This window comes from Chroicocephalus ridibundus, chromosome 10, assembly GCF_963924245.1.
Source record: "Chroicocephalus ridibundus chromosome 10, bChrRid1.1, whole genome shotgun sequence".
NCBI classification, from domain to species: domain Eukaryota; kingdom Metazoa; phylum Chordata; class Aves; order Charadriiformes; family Laridae; genus Chroicocephalus; species Chroicocephalus ridibundus.
This window is the reverse complement of record NC_086293.1, coordinates 12,791,640-12,810,941: the sequence shown is the minus strand read 5'-3', so window position 1 is coordinate 12,810,941 and position 19,302 is coordinate 12,791,640. Positions and strand designations below refer to the sequence as shown.

Here is a 19,302-nt window from a genome sequence, read left to right as displayed (position 1 = left end):
AAAAGTAAAAAAATCTAACATTTTTAATACTGATTTACATGGTAATTTACCAGTTCAATAGAATGAAGTTTGTCATGTGTAAGGGCATGAAGACTGTTAATTGCTTTTCTTTTTATTACGTTATTACCATATAACATAGAAGCATTAATTCTTTTTTCTCCCCATCTGTAAGGACTCAGTTCCTGCAAAGACAAGCTGTGACAGCCGCTGGGTGTCAACTGCAAAGTCAGTAATGATTCATAAGGCAGGGACGTGTCTCTCTATACCGTGGCTGGTATAAAGGAGGTTCTGATAGTGGCTGGGGACCCTGCATAAACACGTGGCAAAATAATAGTGATTCGGCTTCAACTTACTGGCTAGTCTGGGAATCACGATCTGGTCGCTGCTAGTGCCGTCTCCGCCATCAGTTGTTGCTTTTACTTCTATAATGTAATCTTCGTTAAACTGGAGCAGAAGTTCAGCGGTTGTCTTGTCCGTGTTCAGCACGTTCATGTCGCTCTGGCTGCTGGTCCTGTACAAAACCTGCCACACAAGCAAACAGCTGAAATGCGTCATCTCTTCCACGAGGACCTGCCCTGCAATTTTTATATGTGTTCCTTGGAAACAAGGTTTCAGTCTTCAAAAAACTCTGATGAGAGAAAAGATCTGATTTTTTTCAGTTAATATTATAGGGCAGAATTACATTTAAAGAAAGAAAGTAACACCGATCAAGCTCTTTTATTCCAGCTTTAATCTAAAATGGCACAATGTATAATGATAACAAATGAGTAATATATTCTATTGAGTACGTCAATAATGTATTGTTCTATAAATTATCCCATCATTTGGAATCTGTCATTATCTAGATCAACTGCTTATGCCAGTACATGGTTTGGGAAGGAGAGAACTAATCAAAATTACAGACTATGTTGGAAGATGTTCTGCAAGTGCTGAGTGATTATTGTGTCACGAAACCTAACAGCGTTTGCTGGGGTCCTGCGTTTTAAGGAACGGGAGGTAGAGCTATGGCTGCTCTGGCATTTTCAGTGTCATTTGTTGGCTCTTCCCTTCCTGGCAAACCAACTTTTGTTAACCGTACTGCCCTTGCCTTCTGTGATAAAAAAGACCCCCTAAGTGCTTTACTTCAGTAAAATTAACCAGCTTTAATCAAAATTCGGTTTATCCTTGTATACTCAGCAATGGTTGTTACCCTCAGGGGAACCCAAATTGTGGGAGACAGAGTATGCTAGTTTGGAACTCTTCATGGTAAGTTTTTAGGTCAGCTACTATCTATGAAACTAGGTGGCTTATCTAAGCTGTAAACATGTATTTCTTGCCAATACACCTCAGAACACAGCACAGTCAGGTCTTCAGCATAAATCTTTTATGCAGGAATATATCATGTGGGGTCCAGCTGTACGCTGCTCATTGAGAACACCCTCAGATATTCTCTTAAACATACTTAAGATATATGACATTTAAATACTTGGCCATTTGTGCGCTGATCAGATTTAGAGCAGCTGTAGTAATGTAGTTTCTATCAAGCCAATGAGCATGTCCCACAGTAGGCAAGAAGAAAAAGGTTTAAGAATATCAGTTTGATGTTATGTGATATGAATAAAATATACCTGGCCAGCAATGGAAACTATATCCATCAGCTAAATCTTGGATTATTTGCTTTCTTTCCAAATGTTATACATTGGGATAAGTTTTTTATGTTTATAATAAGTATTATATATGTTATAACATCCAAGTGTTATACATTTGGACAAGTGGGATTCCAAGAGCTGGCAGCAATGCCTGCAGTCCTGGCTCTGTCTGCTTGAGGAGGAAAAGGCTTTTAGTGAACCAGTAATGGTAAGAGCACCACGGTTTATGAGACACGGTTAGAATATGATTTAAATCTATAAAAAAGAGACACTACTGAAATGGTTTAGATGTTTGTGCATCTTCTGAACTTACTGCCTTGCAAATCAACAAGAAAAGGCAAACACTGGATTGCTTTCAGGTATGTCACTGGCCTGTTTTCACTTACCTTATACCCGGTCACCTCGGACTCGTTCTCCATAGCTCTGACTTCCTCCCAGCTGAGGATTACTCTGGAGTCGGTGACATTCCACATAACATTTCCCGGCGGTTGACTGGGTGCTTCAAACACATAATAAAAGCATGACTTTAATGTAATTGGCATTAGTGATTTATTCTACAGTAGGAAATAATAGTTCAGGTAATTGACTGTCATTACGTGTTGGATGCAAAAGCAACTCCAGTGCAGCCTCGTCGCTTGTACACTTTATGGTTCAGAGACTAAATTGGAAAAACAGAAAGAAGGAAAAATAGAATGGCACATAAATGTTATTTCTGAAGTTGCATTATCTGTTGATGGTCCTTCATTAAATACAGCCGAACAAAAGCATGTGTCTTGGGACACGGGTGATCAATTAGAGCAAATTCTAATGAAACCAACGATGGTAACAGACGATTTCTGGTTTTAGTGTATTGCCAAGAATAAGCAAATACTTCACAATAGATTATTTATTAGACAAATTTAGCCTTAGTCAATATTCAAATCTACACGCTATGCTGATTTACTTTTACATGTTTGTAACGTAAAAATATTTGACAGGTTTTTTTTGTTCTTTTAACTCAAGGTGTGATTTTGAACCGCAGTCTGTACCAGTTCTGTATCTGCAGCTGGAACAATAGTGGGATTCGGCCAAGGAAATCTACTGTGGTTTTTTTGTTCATTAACAATCTGAGACTGTTATTTTCAAAAGGAGCAGTATGCTTTTGGCTGTACGCTTTAATATATCTTGAAACTGCCAAGCTTTCAGGGAAGGTGAAGGTAAGTACAAACCTCTTAAGATGCCTCAAGTTGGTTTCCCAGAAAATGGGTCACGCAGTGACACAATCAACGATTAAAATCTTTTCTAAATGTGTTAAGGAAAACAATTTACTGTTGCTGTCACCTAGTGGAGGCAACTGCTGCTTAGGTGGACTGTGCTACACTTTGATGCTGAAGGTTCCAGTATTAAACACTGACAGTGGTTTTAAACACTCCCGGGCATGTGCTTATGGGATTTTTTTTTCCCGTCTTGTATTTTCAAACTCTTTCACACAGGTAGCTCCCTGCCTTCTTTCCACGAGCAGTCAGATCAAAACCCACCTGAATTATACTTAACACAATCTAGACGCAAAAATGTAAGAACAAGACATAAAAGAATTATGCTAAAGTCAAACCACCACTCACAGGTAAGTTTTTGCAGTATTGGCCTTGTTCTATATACTAAATAGGTTTTTAACTGATGCACTAATAGCCACTTTTTGTAAATGTAAGAGATTGTTTTACTCCTGAGAATTAAATATTACAGCATATATATGAATAGTTTTCACACTCAGATATTAAAGCTGAATTTCAAAAGAAATGAGTCATTCTTTTAAATCCACAACAAAATACTCTTCATTTTTTCAGATGCCATATTAATAATTATATATAAAACCCAGTAAGCCTCTATCTACCACTTGACTTATGGAAGTGATTCAGAAGGCTCCAGTTCACTTCAGATACCAAAATTTCCAGTAATCTTCAGTGTTCAGAACTGCAGAACGTAATTTATAGTAGGTCAGATCCTGAACCACCACGTCATGTAAGTCCACGTCCAAATCAGCTACATGGATTTCTCTGAGACTCCTCAGATGCTTCAGGTTGGTGAGGTACACTAGTATTTCTCTGAATTAGAAACGATGGACAGAACATTTTCTTGTACTTTAAGACCTTCTCAATATGAAATAATTGTAACATGTCGCCTTATAAACTTAGGCAAGTCTTCCCCAGTTATTTGCCATTTTACATAGCAATATTTTAGAAAACAACACTACACTTGTTATATTGGGCTAGGAACACGAATGCTTATTTCAAATATAAAAGCAGAGACACTTTTACGGTCAAAGACAAACACTGAATTTTCAATCTTGAAATATACTGCCAACTGAAGTTAAGTATTTGTGTTTCCTGATATGGTTAATACTAAGAAGTATCGTGTAGGTCACGTGGTGAATGTAAAGGCAAAGGTGCATGGACATCCTTTGCAGTGAAAAACACATCAATCACAAATATTCAAGTTAAGGTAGAAATTGGGATTGATCAAATGAAAAATCAGTTTCTGCTGCAGCGGTACAGAGAATTATTTGTCTTAGTTAATTCAACTAGTAGCAGAATCCTTCTGTCTGACATTACACTGTACTGCAGTGGTTTTGCTCTCTTTAGTCACTAGCAAGATACGTGGACATAACACAACTAATTTTTTCTTTTTAATTATTTCAAATAGCAGCCTTGTTGACTAAGGGCCTGATGCAGATCCTGTTCAAATCAGTGGGATCAGGTGCTTGTCCAGCTCTCGTTCACACATCCTAAAGGCAGCGTTCACTAAAAAAGGACTGAAAAATCCCTGACCAGGCTGGCACAACCTCTAGTGAGCAGCCAGTAGCTACAAGGATGATTAATTAGGAAGACCTTTCCATCACATGTTAGGTACAGGCTACAGACAGTGAGTTACCGCTGATCAGCCAGTTCACGGTAACTATGCACGTAATATATTTAAACTCTAGCAAATATGTTAATCTGAGTTGGCTTAGTCGTCAGTGACAGAGAGGGACACTTGTTTCTGCATATAATAGTTTCTGATAAACTAGCTTATTTCATAATATTGATGATGTGACTACTTTTGGTAGAAGGATGTTAAATGACTATTCCAGGGAATTTGACCTTTCGGACAGATTTAATTGTACATTCTTGTGAGTCTGACAGAAATACTTCAAGACTGATGACTGATTCTGAGTTGTATTACAACACAAGAGCATACTAAAAATATTTCCATTTGTAGAAAAATTAGTGCACCCTTTTGACAAGCTGTTCTCCAGCTTAATTTCTCCTTTTAATAGTAAAGTGGCCTCTTGAGTCATTTGTTCAAGGGGAAACAATGGACATGAAGGATTGTTTTGCATGAATTGTATAAGGATCATTGCATTTCAAAAGCCATGCCCTAGAGAACTTATAAATATGTTATAAAACCCTGAAAAATTCAACAAGTTGCTGTGTTTTTCCTTCCAAATAACAGAAATTTTTCTTTTAGCATTCTTCCAGTCACTAGAAGAATAATAATGGTTTGATGCGGAAATTATAAATCTTAACTGCAGCTCCACCGGCACAGCTGAGTTTTACTTACTCATCCCACTAAAGTAGCAGAGGGTAGAAAATGGAAGATCTATACTCGATTTAATTGTGTAACTCCTTTAGTCTGTATGAAAATTTAGGTCATTTATGCGTATTGTGATTCCCAGTAATGCGCCTATTTTTCATTTCCCCGCAAGTGCTACCACACCATTGTCTCTCCCCACTTTAAATTCAGGTACTTACGTGTCTTTTTTGTGGTAGCATTTACTGTGGCACTAAAGGGACCTGCTCCAGCGCTGTTGTAAGCACGGACAGCTGTGTAGTATGCTAAGTTGCTCTTCAAACCTGTTATTCTTATTGATGTCTCATTCCCTGCAGCTTTGACTCTGTTTGAAGATTCTTCTTTTCCCCCATTATTCCAGTACCTAACCTAGGAGATATGAAACAAAACCATTTAAAATCTTGCATGGAATGGACTGTTCACCCACAGCATTGCATTTGACTCTTTTAAGTGCATTTTTTTTTCTCAGCTGAAAAAGGCAGAAATACATTAAAGTTTCAAAAATATGTTTACTCTGTAAAAAATAATTCTTATCCTTCTGCCTTTCACGCTTGCTCCTGTTTTTAGTGTGACTGTAGGAAAAAGGGAACCAAAATATTAGATCTTGCTTGAATTAAAAAGTGACAAGATGAAAATCATTACTTCATCTAAAAAGTAAAGAAGTTAAACTCAGAAAACTGTATCATAGAAAATGGTTTCTTTGGAAGTAAATGTAATTCTGAAAAATATGTCTGTTTGAAAATACTGTTAGACAGACACATGACTATCTGCAAGGAAGCAAAACGCAATTTTACTGCGTTCTTCATTTTCAAAGGTACTTAGAAGAAAATATCCTTTTTGGTGTAGGTGGGCCAGAAAGCTAGATGTGCAATAATCTTTTGTAAATTAGGTATTTCTAGAGCCTAACACTATAGCTGTTTGCTTTGATTTTCAAATATTTTTGTGAAAAAATTCAGTTTAACAGAATCTTGATTTCTGAATAGCTGGAAAATTTCTGGGGAGAAGGACTGGGCTGAGAGATCACTTGTGTCTTCAGTCCCAAGTCCTGCAGCCCATCAGCGGAGGGTCTTGCAGAACGTCCTCCCCACAGAACACTTGATACAGGCCCAGACCTAGTGCCAAACGCCACAGCTATCAGTTGTCCCTGGAAAGGAACCGCAATGACAACATTCCCCATACTCTAGGGTCCTGCAGAAGTGAAACACGCACTGGGTTAAATGCTCAGCTGCGCTCTGGCCATCAGCCTGCACCAGCCTCCTGGGTCATGGCCCAGACACTCTCCCACAAGACATGGGAGTGTATTTTAAATGCATTTACCTCGTAACCCAGTAACCTTCCGCTACTCATCTTCCAGGGAATGGCTGTCCAGGAGACCTCGATGACAGAGGATGACAGACTTGTCGCAGACACCCCGGAGGGTGCTATGCTTGGCTCTGCATTTGGAAATCAATAAATGAGAGAGCAGCAGCATTGGTGACTGTGGAAATAAACACGTCCATGATCAAGTGATCTCATTTCTATTAACTGTGGCTACATTCTCTGATGAAACATCTCATGTTTAATATCCGAAGGCAACTCAGTCAATCTGGAGATAACTCAATCACATACCTTCTTCAGCTGAAAAAACTGTGGTTACTGAACTAAATGGCCCTTCTCCTTTATTGTTGTAGACACCAACTTTGACTTCATATGGGGAAAAGGGCAAGATGCTTTCATTCCTGAAGACGTATCTTGGTGTGTCAGGAGAGGTGACCACAGTCTGGATCCATGTTGTGGTGCCAAAGGGGCGGAAAGCAACGACATAGCCAAATCCTTCTCCGTTTTGTAATTCTTCAGGGATGGGCTGTGAGAAAAGCAACAGAAATCTGGGATGCTCCATACAGCATGGGACACGTTTTGCAGGAAGAAGGTACCAACAGACTGAAGTATGTGACTGTAACCAGGTTCTGGTACTGAATTTGGGATCATTCCATCAGCAAGTTAACAGCAGAGGAAAACATGTTGCTTCGAACCTATTCTAAGGTTTGCACTTGAGGAAGAGAACAATTTTCAGGTATATGCCTTGTTTTCTACTAAGTTTTCAGACACTCTTCAGTAAATAAGGTATTTTTTTTTTCAATTTCACAATTCATAGTTCATAAAAAATTAAAAATTGCTTAGTCAACTATTACAGAATCCAATACTGCCTTTGTACAGTGGCTTACACCGTCCTCTGATGTGATTATGATTTGGTAACCACAAGAGTAGTCAATGTTAACTAACAGTATGTTAATATTTTTTCACTCATTAAAAAGGGGATACATAATATAAAGTAGCGTCTGATTGTTTGTATTGGCTAGTACACACATCCAGAGTTAATGGTAGGAAAGCAAGAACTGCAAATTTGCACTGAAAAGCATCATTCTTGGGCTCAACCTTTGAGGAACACGCTTTCCTCTTCCCCTGCCCTCCTGCCCCCTTTTTAGCGTTAGCATTTGTTTGAGAACAGAAGCAATTTCAGACAAACGAACTAAATTTCCTACTGATTGCCGTCTAGCACAGTAACACATGAAAGCAAACGAGGGAAGGCAAATTGTGCGCAGCTCACATTACAGAATGTTACCCAGCACATATACATCCTAGATGAGAAGCTGCTGCAGCCAGGGAAATTCATCTTTTAAGAAGAGTTTGAATGAAAACAATCATTCTCTGAAGAAAATTGCTTGCCAGAAAACTTACATCCCATGTTATGACCAGTTCAGACCTGCTGCCTCCTCCCCCACTGACTTCAGATGGGGGAATTTCAGGAGCTGTGAAAAGGGAACATACAGCTGTTCACGCGGGTAGGTGCAAGAGAAGACATCATACACCATTAACCTCATGCTCTGAATGAAGCTGACCCGGTTGCATTCATATCGCTTTGGCAACTCAAAGCACATTTTTTTGAGGCAGGGTGGGCAGTTCTGGAAAGCCCCAGCCCCTCCCTGCATTCACCCTCCTGTTTGCCATTCCAGGGGCAGGCTGATGTTTGTCTGCGCAGCTGAAGACCCTCACTGGCTTGCAGACTGAACCCTGTATGCTAATATTTATGAACTTCTAAGAATTGGAGGCATGCTGTGCTTTTTTTTTTTAAATAGGGCTAACCTATGCAGACGTCTTAGACAAGGGAGTTATTCCAAGTAAACTCCCGGGGTTTTAACTGATGTGCTCTTCTGAGCCACATGCTTGTTACATGGAAGGTGTACGCTGATCAAACACTAGGAATGAAAAAAAACCCTGTCAAAATTAACCTCTTTCCATCCATTAATACCTTCAGCCTCTGCAGCACTGCCTGAACTGACAGACTTTGGCATACTAAATACAGTTTAAAGGTATTTAGATGTTACGCTTCTGTGATCTTCAGTAATGCAACACAAACTGTCCCACAGCTAAACGGAAAAATCAGGAACAAACTAACTATAGGCTTTTATATTTGATGGTGATTCCAAGCTTGTCTGCAAAGAGCCAAGGATATGAATGCTCCTTTTTTTTTCTCGTTAATATTCAAGACTGTTGAATTAAAAACAAATAGAAGAACCCACTAACCTGCCTCTTCAGTTCTTACTTTTTCTGAGGGTAAACTAGGTTCTCCACCTCCTATTTTGTTACTGGCAACTACACGAAATTCATATTCAACCCAAGGATTTAAATCCACTACTGTGGTTGTGAATGTTTTTCCATCGATCACGTCTGGAACTATTACAAACGAAACGAAAGAAAGAAAAAAAAAAAAGAAACTAAGAACACGGTGTCCCTGGTCAAAAACATTTCAACAGAGCCTGTAACAAGAATTTTGTTTTACCTGTTGTAACTCGCTGCCAGCCAACTGAAAAGGGCGTCCTTGCTTGTATGGTGTAGGCGGTTACTGGGCTGTGATTATCCGTACCTTCTTGCCAGGAGATCTGAGCCGTGGTATCAGTTATTTCATCCACTTTCACATGTTCGGGGGGCCCAGGTGAGCCTAGAATCAGATTGAAAAATATGCAGGGTTTTTGTAAAGTCAGTACCCTGGAAATCCCTAACATGGCAGTATGGATTCCCACCTTAGCGCTGTGGGAGGAAGAAAACAATTCAGCTTGGAATAAGAACACTTGTAATTATTGTTTTACATTCACTAAACTTAACTCTGATAATCTAATTCTGAAATACTCAACTGCAGCACAGATGACAAGGTTTTGTGGCGGTTTTTTTTTAAGGACCTTTGTTCAGCACAATGCCTCTATCTTTCTAATGTCTTTTACTTTAGTCCTCAATGTCCTCTTTTAATCTACTAATATATCGCTGTAGTCTGCCAATTTGTTATCTACAGCTGTTTTACTGTACAATGCACTCTAGTAATTTTTCAGCACAACATCTGATCGGTGCTCCAAGCCGCGGTTCAGTCAGGCGAGCTTTCTGCTGCCTTCTGGAAAATCCTGATTCTGGGCATCCTGGCAAAAAATGCTCATTTCTTTTTTGTCTCATCTGCACCAGTAAAAGGGGTTGAAATAACCCTCATTCCCTCTTGGCAGTGACTTGAACGACTGTCTGTGAGAAAAGAGGTGAAGTCAAGAGAGATTGTAGGGGGTTTTTTTGTGTGTGTATGGTTGGACTCGATGATCTCAAAGGTCCCTTCTAACCATGAAGATTCTATGATTCTAAGATTTATTATATCCTTCAGCTCTTAATTTCTCTGTGAAAAATTAAGCTTCATCCAAAAATTGAGCTAAAATTCTCCCTAAGTACAAGGTAGAATTACATAATTCAAGTCATAGATGAACTGGGTTTTGTAATCTACAGTATCAGTTGCTTCTGTAATCTACAATACACCAAAGTTAGAAAATATGATTCATGGTAACTGAAGCTGAAATTTACCTCGTACAATAAGGTCGGCTGCAGACGCCACGCTATCCACATCTGTCTTCACCATACAAACGTATTTTCCACTGTGTTTCAGCTGGATGTTTCTAATCATTAAATCTCCCGATGCACTCTGTTGAAATACAAAGTTCTTATTAATGTCAATGTACTACCTTGTAATTTAATATTAAGATTGCTATTTGTAAATGGAAACGAAATCAACCAAAAATGGTGAAGATAAAGTTGCTCAAAAATTGTGCTGGCAGACAGCCTGCAAATTATTACCCACAGCTGCTCTGTGGAAATTGTCTGTAAGCATTTTTCCTAATAAACACGAGGCAGTGTCCCTCTTGTATGGGACAAGTAAGCTACAACATGGTTGGCTCCTACTGGGAATGTACCTCCTGACTGCTAGTAGTCATGAAGAAAGTCAGTGCCCTGTGACCAACCCTTCGTCTCAAAGCCCTAAGAAAGAGAAGAACGTGGTTTCTGTGGCCATTAACCAATTTGTTTTCTTGACAGACTTTATAAGTCTAGTTATCATAGATTTTTAAGGAGTTCAAATGTGTAAATGACAAAGCTGGATTTGCTCCGTTCTACAGATTATTACGAGCACACTTTCATTTCGAGGTTGTACTACTTGGGCTAAATTCCCCATTTTACAAGTCTAAGTTCTATTTTGTGTTCGTCATTCTGTATTTGATCTTTTTTTTCCCCATTGGTCTCTCTCATAGCACAGCCCATGGTTGATCTGAATCAAGGGAAACGTAATTAAAACTTGAGTGATAACTGTAACTTCATATCATGTTCAGGCTCCTTGTATACCATTTGTTTTCTACGTCACTGAGTAGAGAACTTGATACTAAACTTTTTGTAGCCAGTGTCACTTCAAAAAATCTCCTCTTCCTGTCAGCTGAATTACTTACTTTAACCCAGGTCATATCTTTTTTTCCAGGTGAAAAATCTCTCAGTCAGACTGCAATTTTTAAAAGTTTGGGTTTGTTTGTTTGTTTTTTTTTTTTTTTTTTTGATTTCTGGAGAAGCAGTGTTTCATTTGAGGACAGAACCCTATTTTGTGGATATTTTCAGCCACCTGGCCCTAAGATGGATTCTTACTCACACAACAGTTGGGGAGAAAGGGGAAGACATGATTCTGGAGTTTATTTTAGAATAATTAATTATTTAGGAAGAAATAAACAATCTTTCCAAATTGCTGGGCATTATGTCTCACTTTACTCAACACGAGCTGACACCAATTCTGTCTGCTTCCCTTCCATGCGCGACATGATGCACAATGCCTGGTCTTCTGTGAAAACACAGCTGTAAGCATTTGCAGGACAATTCAACATCAGAAGTTGAGTCGAAAGCAATCTAAAATTGATCTACTTGATTGGAAGTGGATATTCAGGGAATGACCAACAATAGCAGCGCATACTCATAGGCAAATCGTGTTCTATATGAACTTATTTTAGCAAACTACATTTAAAACATCTCAACAAAGGGAACTGTCAAGTAGAATAATTTTACTTGAAATAAAAAAAAACACTGAAAAATTAACACTACATTTGAATTATTTGTGGATATTTTGGGTAAGAATCCCAAAGTACTGGGGAAAACACAGAAAGCTGCAGGAGCAAAAAGCTCCCCTGTAGAAGGCACCCTCCCCTCCCAGGCTCTGCAGACCATCAGCAATATCCACATTCTTGCCTACCCAGATTAAATCTTTGCCAGCGTGGACAAGTCCAGATGACAGTAAGGTCACCTTCCTTCCTCCACGCTACACAGAATACAAATAAAGAGTGGTCCATGCAGTATGAACAGCTGCTGAAATTGCTTTTGCTTCTCCTGACTGCTTAACGGTCTTGCCCATTGCTGGGCTCTGTAAGCAGGTGATACCCCAACAGTTTAGAGGCAAGCTGTTCAAAATTTTGGAATCTGCTTGGTTTGCCATACTCTTTGTATAAGTCATCTGTCTACCAAAAAAAAAGAGCAGTAAGGCAGTGTTACATCCTATATTTTTCTAACCATCTGGAAGACCAGGTGGTGGTCCCATAACGTTCCCACTAACTACTACACGTTGGAGACCTCAGGCACGTGTGACAGGGACTTCCAAGACATCGTTACACAGAAATCTATCCATTCAAAAATTATTTTCCTTTTGCCGTGTTTATGACCGTCTGAAGTTATTTTTGCACAGCTATTTTCATTTAACAAATACACACTGCAACTACTGGAAGGCTTAGAACATATTTATGCTGTCTTATTTACTTACCACGGCCCACATATAACTCCAGGTGAAATTCTTCCACTGACCTTAATGTGATAGAAAGCCCATAAAATATTTTTGTGGACCTCTTGGTAACCTGTGAAGTTTTCTACTAACAAGCTTCAATCCCTCTTGACACAAATAGGAGTTTAAAAGAAAACACCTAAATGTCTGTATTTTATAAAACCCCCTCATTTTGTCCCTTATGAGAAATTTCCAAGTAGAACATTCTAGATTCAGAGTTACGACTTAGCCAATAATCATCCTGGATTTTTCTTCATCACTAAATGAACTTTTTGTGAAAAATATTTCGATGCTTTTTTCCTCAGATGGGAAAAAAAACCACAAAGACACCTAAACAAGGCTTTGATTTGGAATTATACCTGTGTTTGTTTTAGGAAAAAGATGTAATTTTTAATGAGAAAAAAATGCTGCATTTTCCAATCAGCTTATGAAGCCTTCATTGAGCCAGTAAAACTGTCAGATTCAGGTTTTGATATGTTTTAACCTTTCCTTTCTAATATTACTATTGTATAGACAACCAGAGTACAGCTGAGGGGAAATATTACTAAATAAATAAAGTCCGTGTAGCAATACTGGAAGGTAACGGGCTATGAAATCGGAGCATTCCCATTACAGCATGACAGATGGTCAGTTCGTAATTCTCAAAACATTTCTGTGCAAATGTACATGATATATGAAGATCTCATGGCTCCTACAAGGAAATCTCATCATCTCCACGTGCACTTGTATTTAATCAATTGCAAACTGCAGAACAATCTGTGTGTTTGGCGCCTACTGATTAAATGCTAAATCTTCCGAGGTTTTACAGGCAAAAAGAAAAAAGTTAGGTGCTGAAACGTTGCAGCGTCACAGGCAGTAGTGTCTAACCCACAGCCATTTCTCTGCAGCAGGAGATCTGGCAAGAATATATGAAAGGAAACTTTATGAAGGCTTATAATGGGCAGTTTCATGCTGATGCTCAGCTGCTTGTTTTATTATCGCTTGGCCTTGGCTCGCACTGTAATAAGGCCTTTTGCTGTAATTGATTTCATTCTCCCGATACATCCTTCATCTGTCTTAATGCTTTACTTTTCATGTTTTGATTAGAAGGCTAAATTCTAAAAACAATTAACGTCACCATCCCCGTTCCCCACTCCCCAGCGGCATCTCTGCATCCTGCATAGGAAATACTGAAAGAGATCCATGGCTTCTCACCCGGGGAGGCTCAGGCAGCATGTTGAGGGATACACTAGGGATAAAAGTGCAGGAAAAATAAGGATAGATGGGATATTTTGTTTGGCTGGGGCTCACGAAGTCTGAGGCAAGTTCCTCAATCTACCATTGCTGTATTTCATGTGATCTTGGGAAAGTCACATAGGGTCAGGTGCAGAAACAGAAGTGGGCACTTGCAATACTTCAGGTCTAAAATCTAAGGTGATGTGCAGTGAACTATCTCAATGACTGATTTCCCTCCAACACAGAAGAAAATTCTACACGCTCAGAAGAGAAGAAACATCCTAATTTCACCCTGTTGAAAAAAGAAAACAAGCAAACCTGGCTGTGTTGCAGAAGACAAGGTGTTTGCAACTTACCCCTCCAACCTTCTCAAAATGAGAAGCATCTTTCTGGAAATCGGTGAGCGTTCCATTGAAATACCAGGTGAAGCTGATGTCCAGTATAGGATCGTGCTGAACCTGGCAAGGCAAAACGACACTTTCTCCGACAGTGACGTCCATGTTGGAAGGTGCCAGAATGATCCTGGTTGGCTCTGTTGAGAGCAGAAATATCAGTTATTGGATTCCTGTATTGCTGAGCTTTGCTCACCACTAATATTGTACCACGTTCTTCAAATCTGATTAATGACAGTCACTTCAAATTATGCAGCTGGACTGTAAATGCTGCTGCCCGACCCCTCTTGTTGGAGCATTGTGTCCTTGCACATTTACCAGTGGGAGCTACTCGACACTGAAAAGGTAAATTTTAACCTGCTGCGGACAGGCCAATATACTTTACAAACCTAAATGCACTGCAACCCACAGCAATGAAATTACCGTTCAAGAGCGTGTGTGGTTCTCAGCAATAACACTCATGTTTTGGAGCAGGAAGCTGTAGTAGCAGCCACTGGGAAGATTAAGAGGTGGGAGTGAGAGAAGGAGCTAATAAAATCTGGAAACTAGAGGAAATCTACATAGAGTAGAATGCAGTGGATATTTGGGTCCATGTATCATATAGAATATAAATGGTGTCATTAAGAATAGCTGCTTGTTATTCCAGAATCACAGTAATGGAAAAAAATCTCAAGGACTGTAAATACTGTAAAAATAAAATTTAATTCTAGAAATCCTTTGTATGTAATTCTATTATTCGTATATAAAGGGACATGAATCATTTAGGAGCACAGACTGAAAATGTGAAGCTGTTAATTCACTGAACAAGATAATTCCATTTGGATCTATGATATATATAGGATATGTAATGCAGTAGGATATTAGATAATTCTGAGTTTGGAAAAAATCTTTCAGATATTCCAATCTTTAAAAAAGAATGTCATGAAAAAAGACATTCTTCAGATAAACGTCACAAACTACCGGTCCTTTTAATCCAGTATCTCAGACAGCAGCTAGTAATGGATGACTGACTTAGAGGAAGGGGCAAGAACCCTTTTAACAACAATTATTTATCCTATTTGCTTTTGAAAGACTGTATTCTACTGCCCGTGGTGTCCCTGAACGCTCCTGCAGCTGGAGTTTCTACCACATATTTTCCATAAGCAAACAGCACATAGTTCCTTAGGGCTAAACAGATTTTGGACTGGAATATAAAATTACCTCACAATTTTTTTTTTGACTGCCATGCTTTTTTCCTCAACAAATTAAAAAACCCCCCCAAAGTTAAAGGCATAATTGCACTGATTTAATATTTAGATAAGTGAGAGAAGGGAGTTGAGTGTTCAGAACTCCCTCACATCTGAGAAATATCTTTGTCAAAGACAGAAAATCCCAGTCTGTTTCCTCTCAACTGAAAAAAAGATGTATAGCAAATATTCTTTTATTTTTTTATACTGTTAAATATTTAACTTCTCACACTCTTTACTTTCTACCACATTAGCACTTTTTACTAAGCAAACTCGGACTCCGCATCTTTGCAGACTTCTGTTGCAGAGTTTGTAATTCAGTGTACGTCACCTCTCAGATGACCCTCGGCCACCTCACCAACCTGTAACTATTAAGTTTGTTGAGCCACTGGCTGTTCCAAACTGGTTTGTTGCCAGGCACGTGTAGCTTCCTGCATCAGCTTTGGTCACATTGGCTATTCTTAGTCCTCCATCCTTTAGTAACATGATTCTAAAAAATCACAAAGAGATTTTAAAAGTTCCAGTGTTGTTTTGTAGACAGAATGCTTTAATACTCATACTGTTACCGTTGAAAATTTTGTGGCCGTAGACTGACAATATACAACAAGTTTGAACCCATCTGTATATTACTTATCATTTTGGACACCGATGTTCAAGGTACGTATGTGTGCATATATATGTTTGTGGGTGTGAGAGAGAGAAATCCCATGTTAACTCCATCTTTTTCAGCTGCAAATTGAAACTAGAAGAATTTTCAACTGTATTATGTTGTTTACCTCATGCAGTCTTGCACGGTAACTTTGAAATAACTGTCTATCATTATTGTGATGATGGAATAGGACTTTTCACAAGCAATCCACATTTTGCATGTCTCAGGATTCACCGATACAAACCACAGATACAAACCTACCAGACACTGCACTGGCATCAACAGCTCATTTGAACAACTGCCTCTCCAGAGGAGGATTCAGCAAGTATAAACTCAGCATTTCTTTAGAAAGCAAACCCAGACTTCACACTGCTCCAGTTCCGTCTCAGTTCATCACCCACACTGAGCAGGAGTGACCTGCAGACATGGTAAGGGTATGCCTTGTGGAAGGACTTGAAGGAAAGAAAATTCCCTCTACCCCACACAAACTCCACCAGTGAAAATCACACCTAATGGCCAGATAGGGTGGAACAAAACAGAAAGATGTGTATAAAAGATGTGGACAAAAGACAACTTGCATTACTGATAGAGACAGCAGAGCACCAGCATCCCAACAGCAGAGGTGACATCCTGGACACCAGCACTGGCGGGATGTAAAGGTGAGGCTAATTTGACTCCCTCTTTCCCTATTTCTAGTCCTCCCATCTGTCATATCCTTAGATGCAGGACCTTCTGCCAGGTCTTCCCTAAGATAACCTGGAGCAGCTATATAACTAACTGCATATAAAATGTATATAATGTAATAATAAAAAAGTAAACAATATTCACCTGATAATGCCTAATTCTAGCTCTGATCACATCAATCCATTTCCAAGGCACCAAACAAATCACAGCGAGCCCATTCTGCCGGCTCCCTAAGCCCCCTGGCTAGCAGGTATTTTGGAAATGCCACAAACACCCACAATCTAAATACACAGAATCAACAGACCAACAAGCAACGTTAACACTCCAGGCGAACCTCTAACCGCATTAGTTGGAGTCTTACACAGTTGTCAGAGTAAGTAGCAGCTGAGGAGACGACAAATGTCCTGAAACTTAACGTTGCTATCTTCCCTTTCTTGGAAACATTACGAGAATTTTGCCTTCTCACTTGCACGTACTTCATTATTAACCTGCTTCTTTATTCAGTACAAAATTAACTAAATACACACACACCTCCCTGCTGCTCTTTTTAACATACTTGAGGCAAATTAGTATCAACGGATCTTCATCATTTGTTCCAACTTAGATTTAGTTCTCTGAAGTTAAATACATACTAAAAGAAGTAGCTGGAGAAGTCTGCTGGGTTAGGTGGGGATTGGGATCACTTGGGATCTTCTCAAAACTTGTCCCATGCGTGGGATCAGCAGGATGCTCACTTGAAAAAACAGGTTCCTTGCTCTTCTGGCATTCAGGTGCTGTTTCTAACAGCTCAGTGCGAGCAATTCTCCGTGTGAAGCCCTGCACGTGCAATGGTGGCTGAGGAAGGGGAACGCAAGCTGCAGGGGAAGGGAAGCCTGTAAAGACTTCCAGGACTGAGGGCAGGCACAGCTAAGCTGCACCTGCTGATCACACCACCTCGCATTCAACTGCATTGCCAAAATAAAAGTTGGCCCTTAAAAGGTATATGCTTCAGTAAACTGCACAGTCATTAATTATTTATATTGATTTATATTATAAATAATACAGTGGGTTGGGTGGGTTTTTTAAGCAATTTGTCTGAAACCGTATTTTGGAGAATAATTAAGTTGGTAAATAAGGGCAGCAGAATGCAACTTTGGCATTTCACGGGTTCGGTGAACTTATCCCTCACCCTTAACTCCTCTGATCCTCCAAACCCACGCTCACCAGTCGCAGACCATGGCAGTGGGAGTCTCTCATGGCTCTGCAGTTCTGCTGCTCCTTTCCCTCAGCAGCAAGTTCACCTCATCCTCAAGGCCACACGGAGACCCCTTTTTCAATGCCTGAAAGCAGGAGTCTGGATTCCTTCCACAGCTGCACTCATATTACACAGCTCTTTACAATGAAACATACTCTAGAAATGAGCACAACTTTTAATTGTTTTTCATAATTATTCTGAATTGCCTTTTCTATTCTTTTAAAAAAGGACATCTTAAAAAATGGGCAACACTCATTGCTGCAGCTGAAATACATTTCCTTTGGGCAAAGGTGATACAATAACGAAACGAACAGATGCAAATTATAAGTGATAACAAGTCACCTTGTTAAAATGACAGACAAAAGCATCTTATGTGGGGGAGAAGAGAGTTACAAATAGACAGACAGTTAAATCAGTTTACATCTGGAGGTAACCATCTTCCCATCTCCCCAAGTGCACTGAGGAGCCTAAGCCAACGTGGTGGTGTTTGAGGTGTACTTGTAAAGAGGGTGGTGCTTCATCAGTGCCAGCGCCGCTGACCTCCCTCAGACTCATTAACTTGCTTTGGAAAATGCCTACCTAATATTTGACTGCACTTTATATTAGATGGAATGCTTATAATTAATTACGTCTTCCAATACGGTTTATAGGTATTTTAAATGTGTTGAAGACGTGATTAATACATTTTATAGCTATATAAATGTATATAATGACATATAAAAATATATAATGACATTAATAAAAGGTGTTAAAATATATCAATTATGGTTGCAAGCAAGCTATTGAAACGTTGGACTAGCTCTCTGCATATTTTGCATATATTGCATCATCTACTTTGAAGCAAATTCCAGTAGAAAAGCTGCAAACCCAAATAAAAATGCAACAGTGTTGACAAAGCCTCAGATCAAACAAAGGAAAAAAATAGGATCGGCGTATAAACCAGAAAATGTCTATTGTTTAATTAAAATGAATCACATTCAGTGCTCTGAGCTATCTCCAAGTCTAGCTTGCCTTAAAATAATTAAGCAATAGGCTTGTTAAAACCAAGACATAATTAAGAATCATTTTTTTCCCCAGAATTAAAAAAAAAAACAAAACCAACCAACAAATCAATTCAAAAAAAAAATTATTGTAAAAACAAAATCTTTGCTGGTAAACTAAAAAGAGAAACTCTTTAGTTTTTCAACTGCAAAACGGTAAACGCAGCGCAGCCTATGAAACCACTAAAGCCAGAAACTAAAGCTGTACCCCTTGCTCCTGAAACACTGGACAAATTAAAACTTTTAGTATACTTAAAATTATTAGATATTCAGACATGTGATAAAAGCAAAGGTACGGTGGCTGGACGGCTGCCAGGAAGCAATCTGGATCTCTAACACAGAAAAATAACACAAGCTTTGGCGTTCCCTGTATCTACAAGAGTTTTTCCAATACGTTTTGCCGAAGGCCAGCAATTTTTAAAGTGAATTCCATTTTCAACAGCCTGTACACTTTTGACGCACTGGCAAATGGCAGAAAATTTTAGCCCGGTAAAACAGAGAT

The 19,302-nt window shown here is 39.2% G+C and overlaps 1 protein-coding gene and 1 long non-coding RNA gene across 2 annotated transcripts in view; one reads left to right on the top strand and one right to left on the bottom strand.

Annotated features, from left to right (window-relative positions):
* The window catches only part of LOC134521685 (uncharacterized), a 34,718-nt gene extending 34,373 nt beyond the window's left edge, over positions 1-345 (top strand). Inside the window, exon 12 of the long non-coding RNA XR_010072832.1 lies at positions 173-345. This is a non-coding gene — a long non-coding RNA (uncharacterized LOC134521685). The remainder of the gene's footprint in view (positions 1-172) is intronic.
* CNTN3 (contactin 3) overlaps positions 1-19,302 on the bottom strand; it is a 111,929-nt gene that overhangs the window by 356 nt on the left and 92,271 nt on the right. The window contains exons 10-20 of the mRNA XM_063348405.1: positions 15,556-15,683; positions 13,932-14,107; positions 10,086-10,203; positions 9,034-9,192; positions 8,778-8,927; positions 7,932-8,002; positions 6,822-7,056; positions 6,531-6,646; positions 5,396-5,582; positions 2,015-2,127; positions 354-522 (exon numbers count right to left, since the gene is read on the bottom strand). Coding sequence (XP_063204475.1) covers positions 354-522; positions 2,015-2,127; positions 5,396-5,582; positions 6,531-6,646; positions 6,822-7,056; positions 7,932-8,002; positions 8,778-8,927; positions 9,034-9,192; positions 10,086-10,203; positions 13,932-14,107; positions 15,556-15,683 — 1,622 coding nt within the window. The remainder of the gene's footprint in view (positions 1-353; positions 523-2,014; positions 2,128-5,395; positions 5,583-6,530; positions 6,647-6,821; positions 7,057-7,931; positions 8,003-8,777; positions 8,928-9,033; positions 9,193-10,085; positions 10,204-13,931; positions 14,108-15,555; positions 15,684-19,302) is intronic.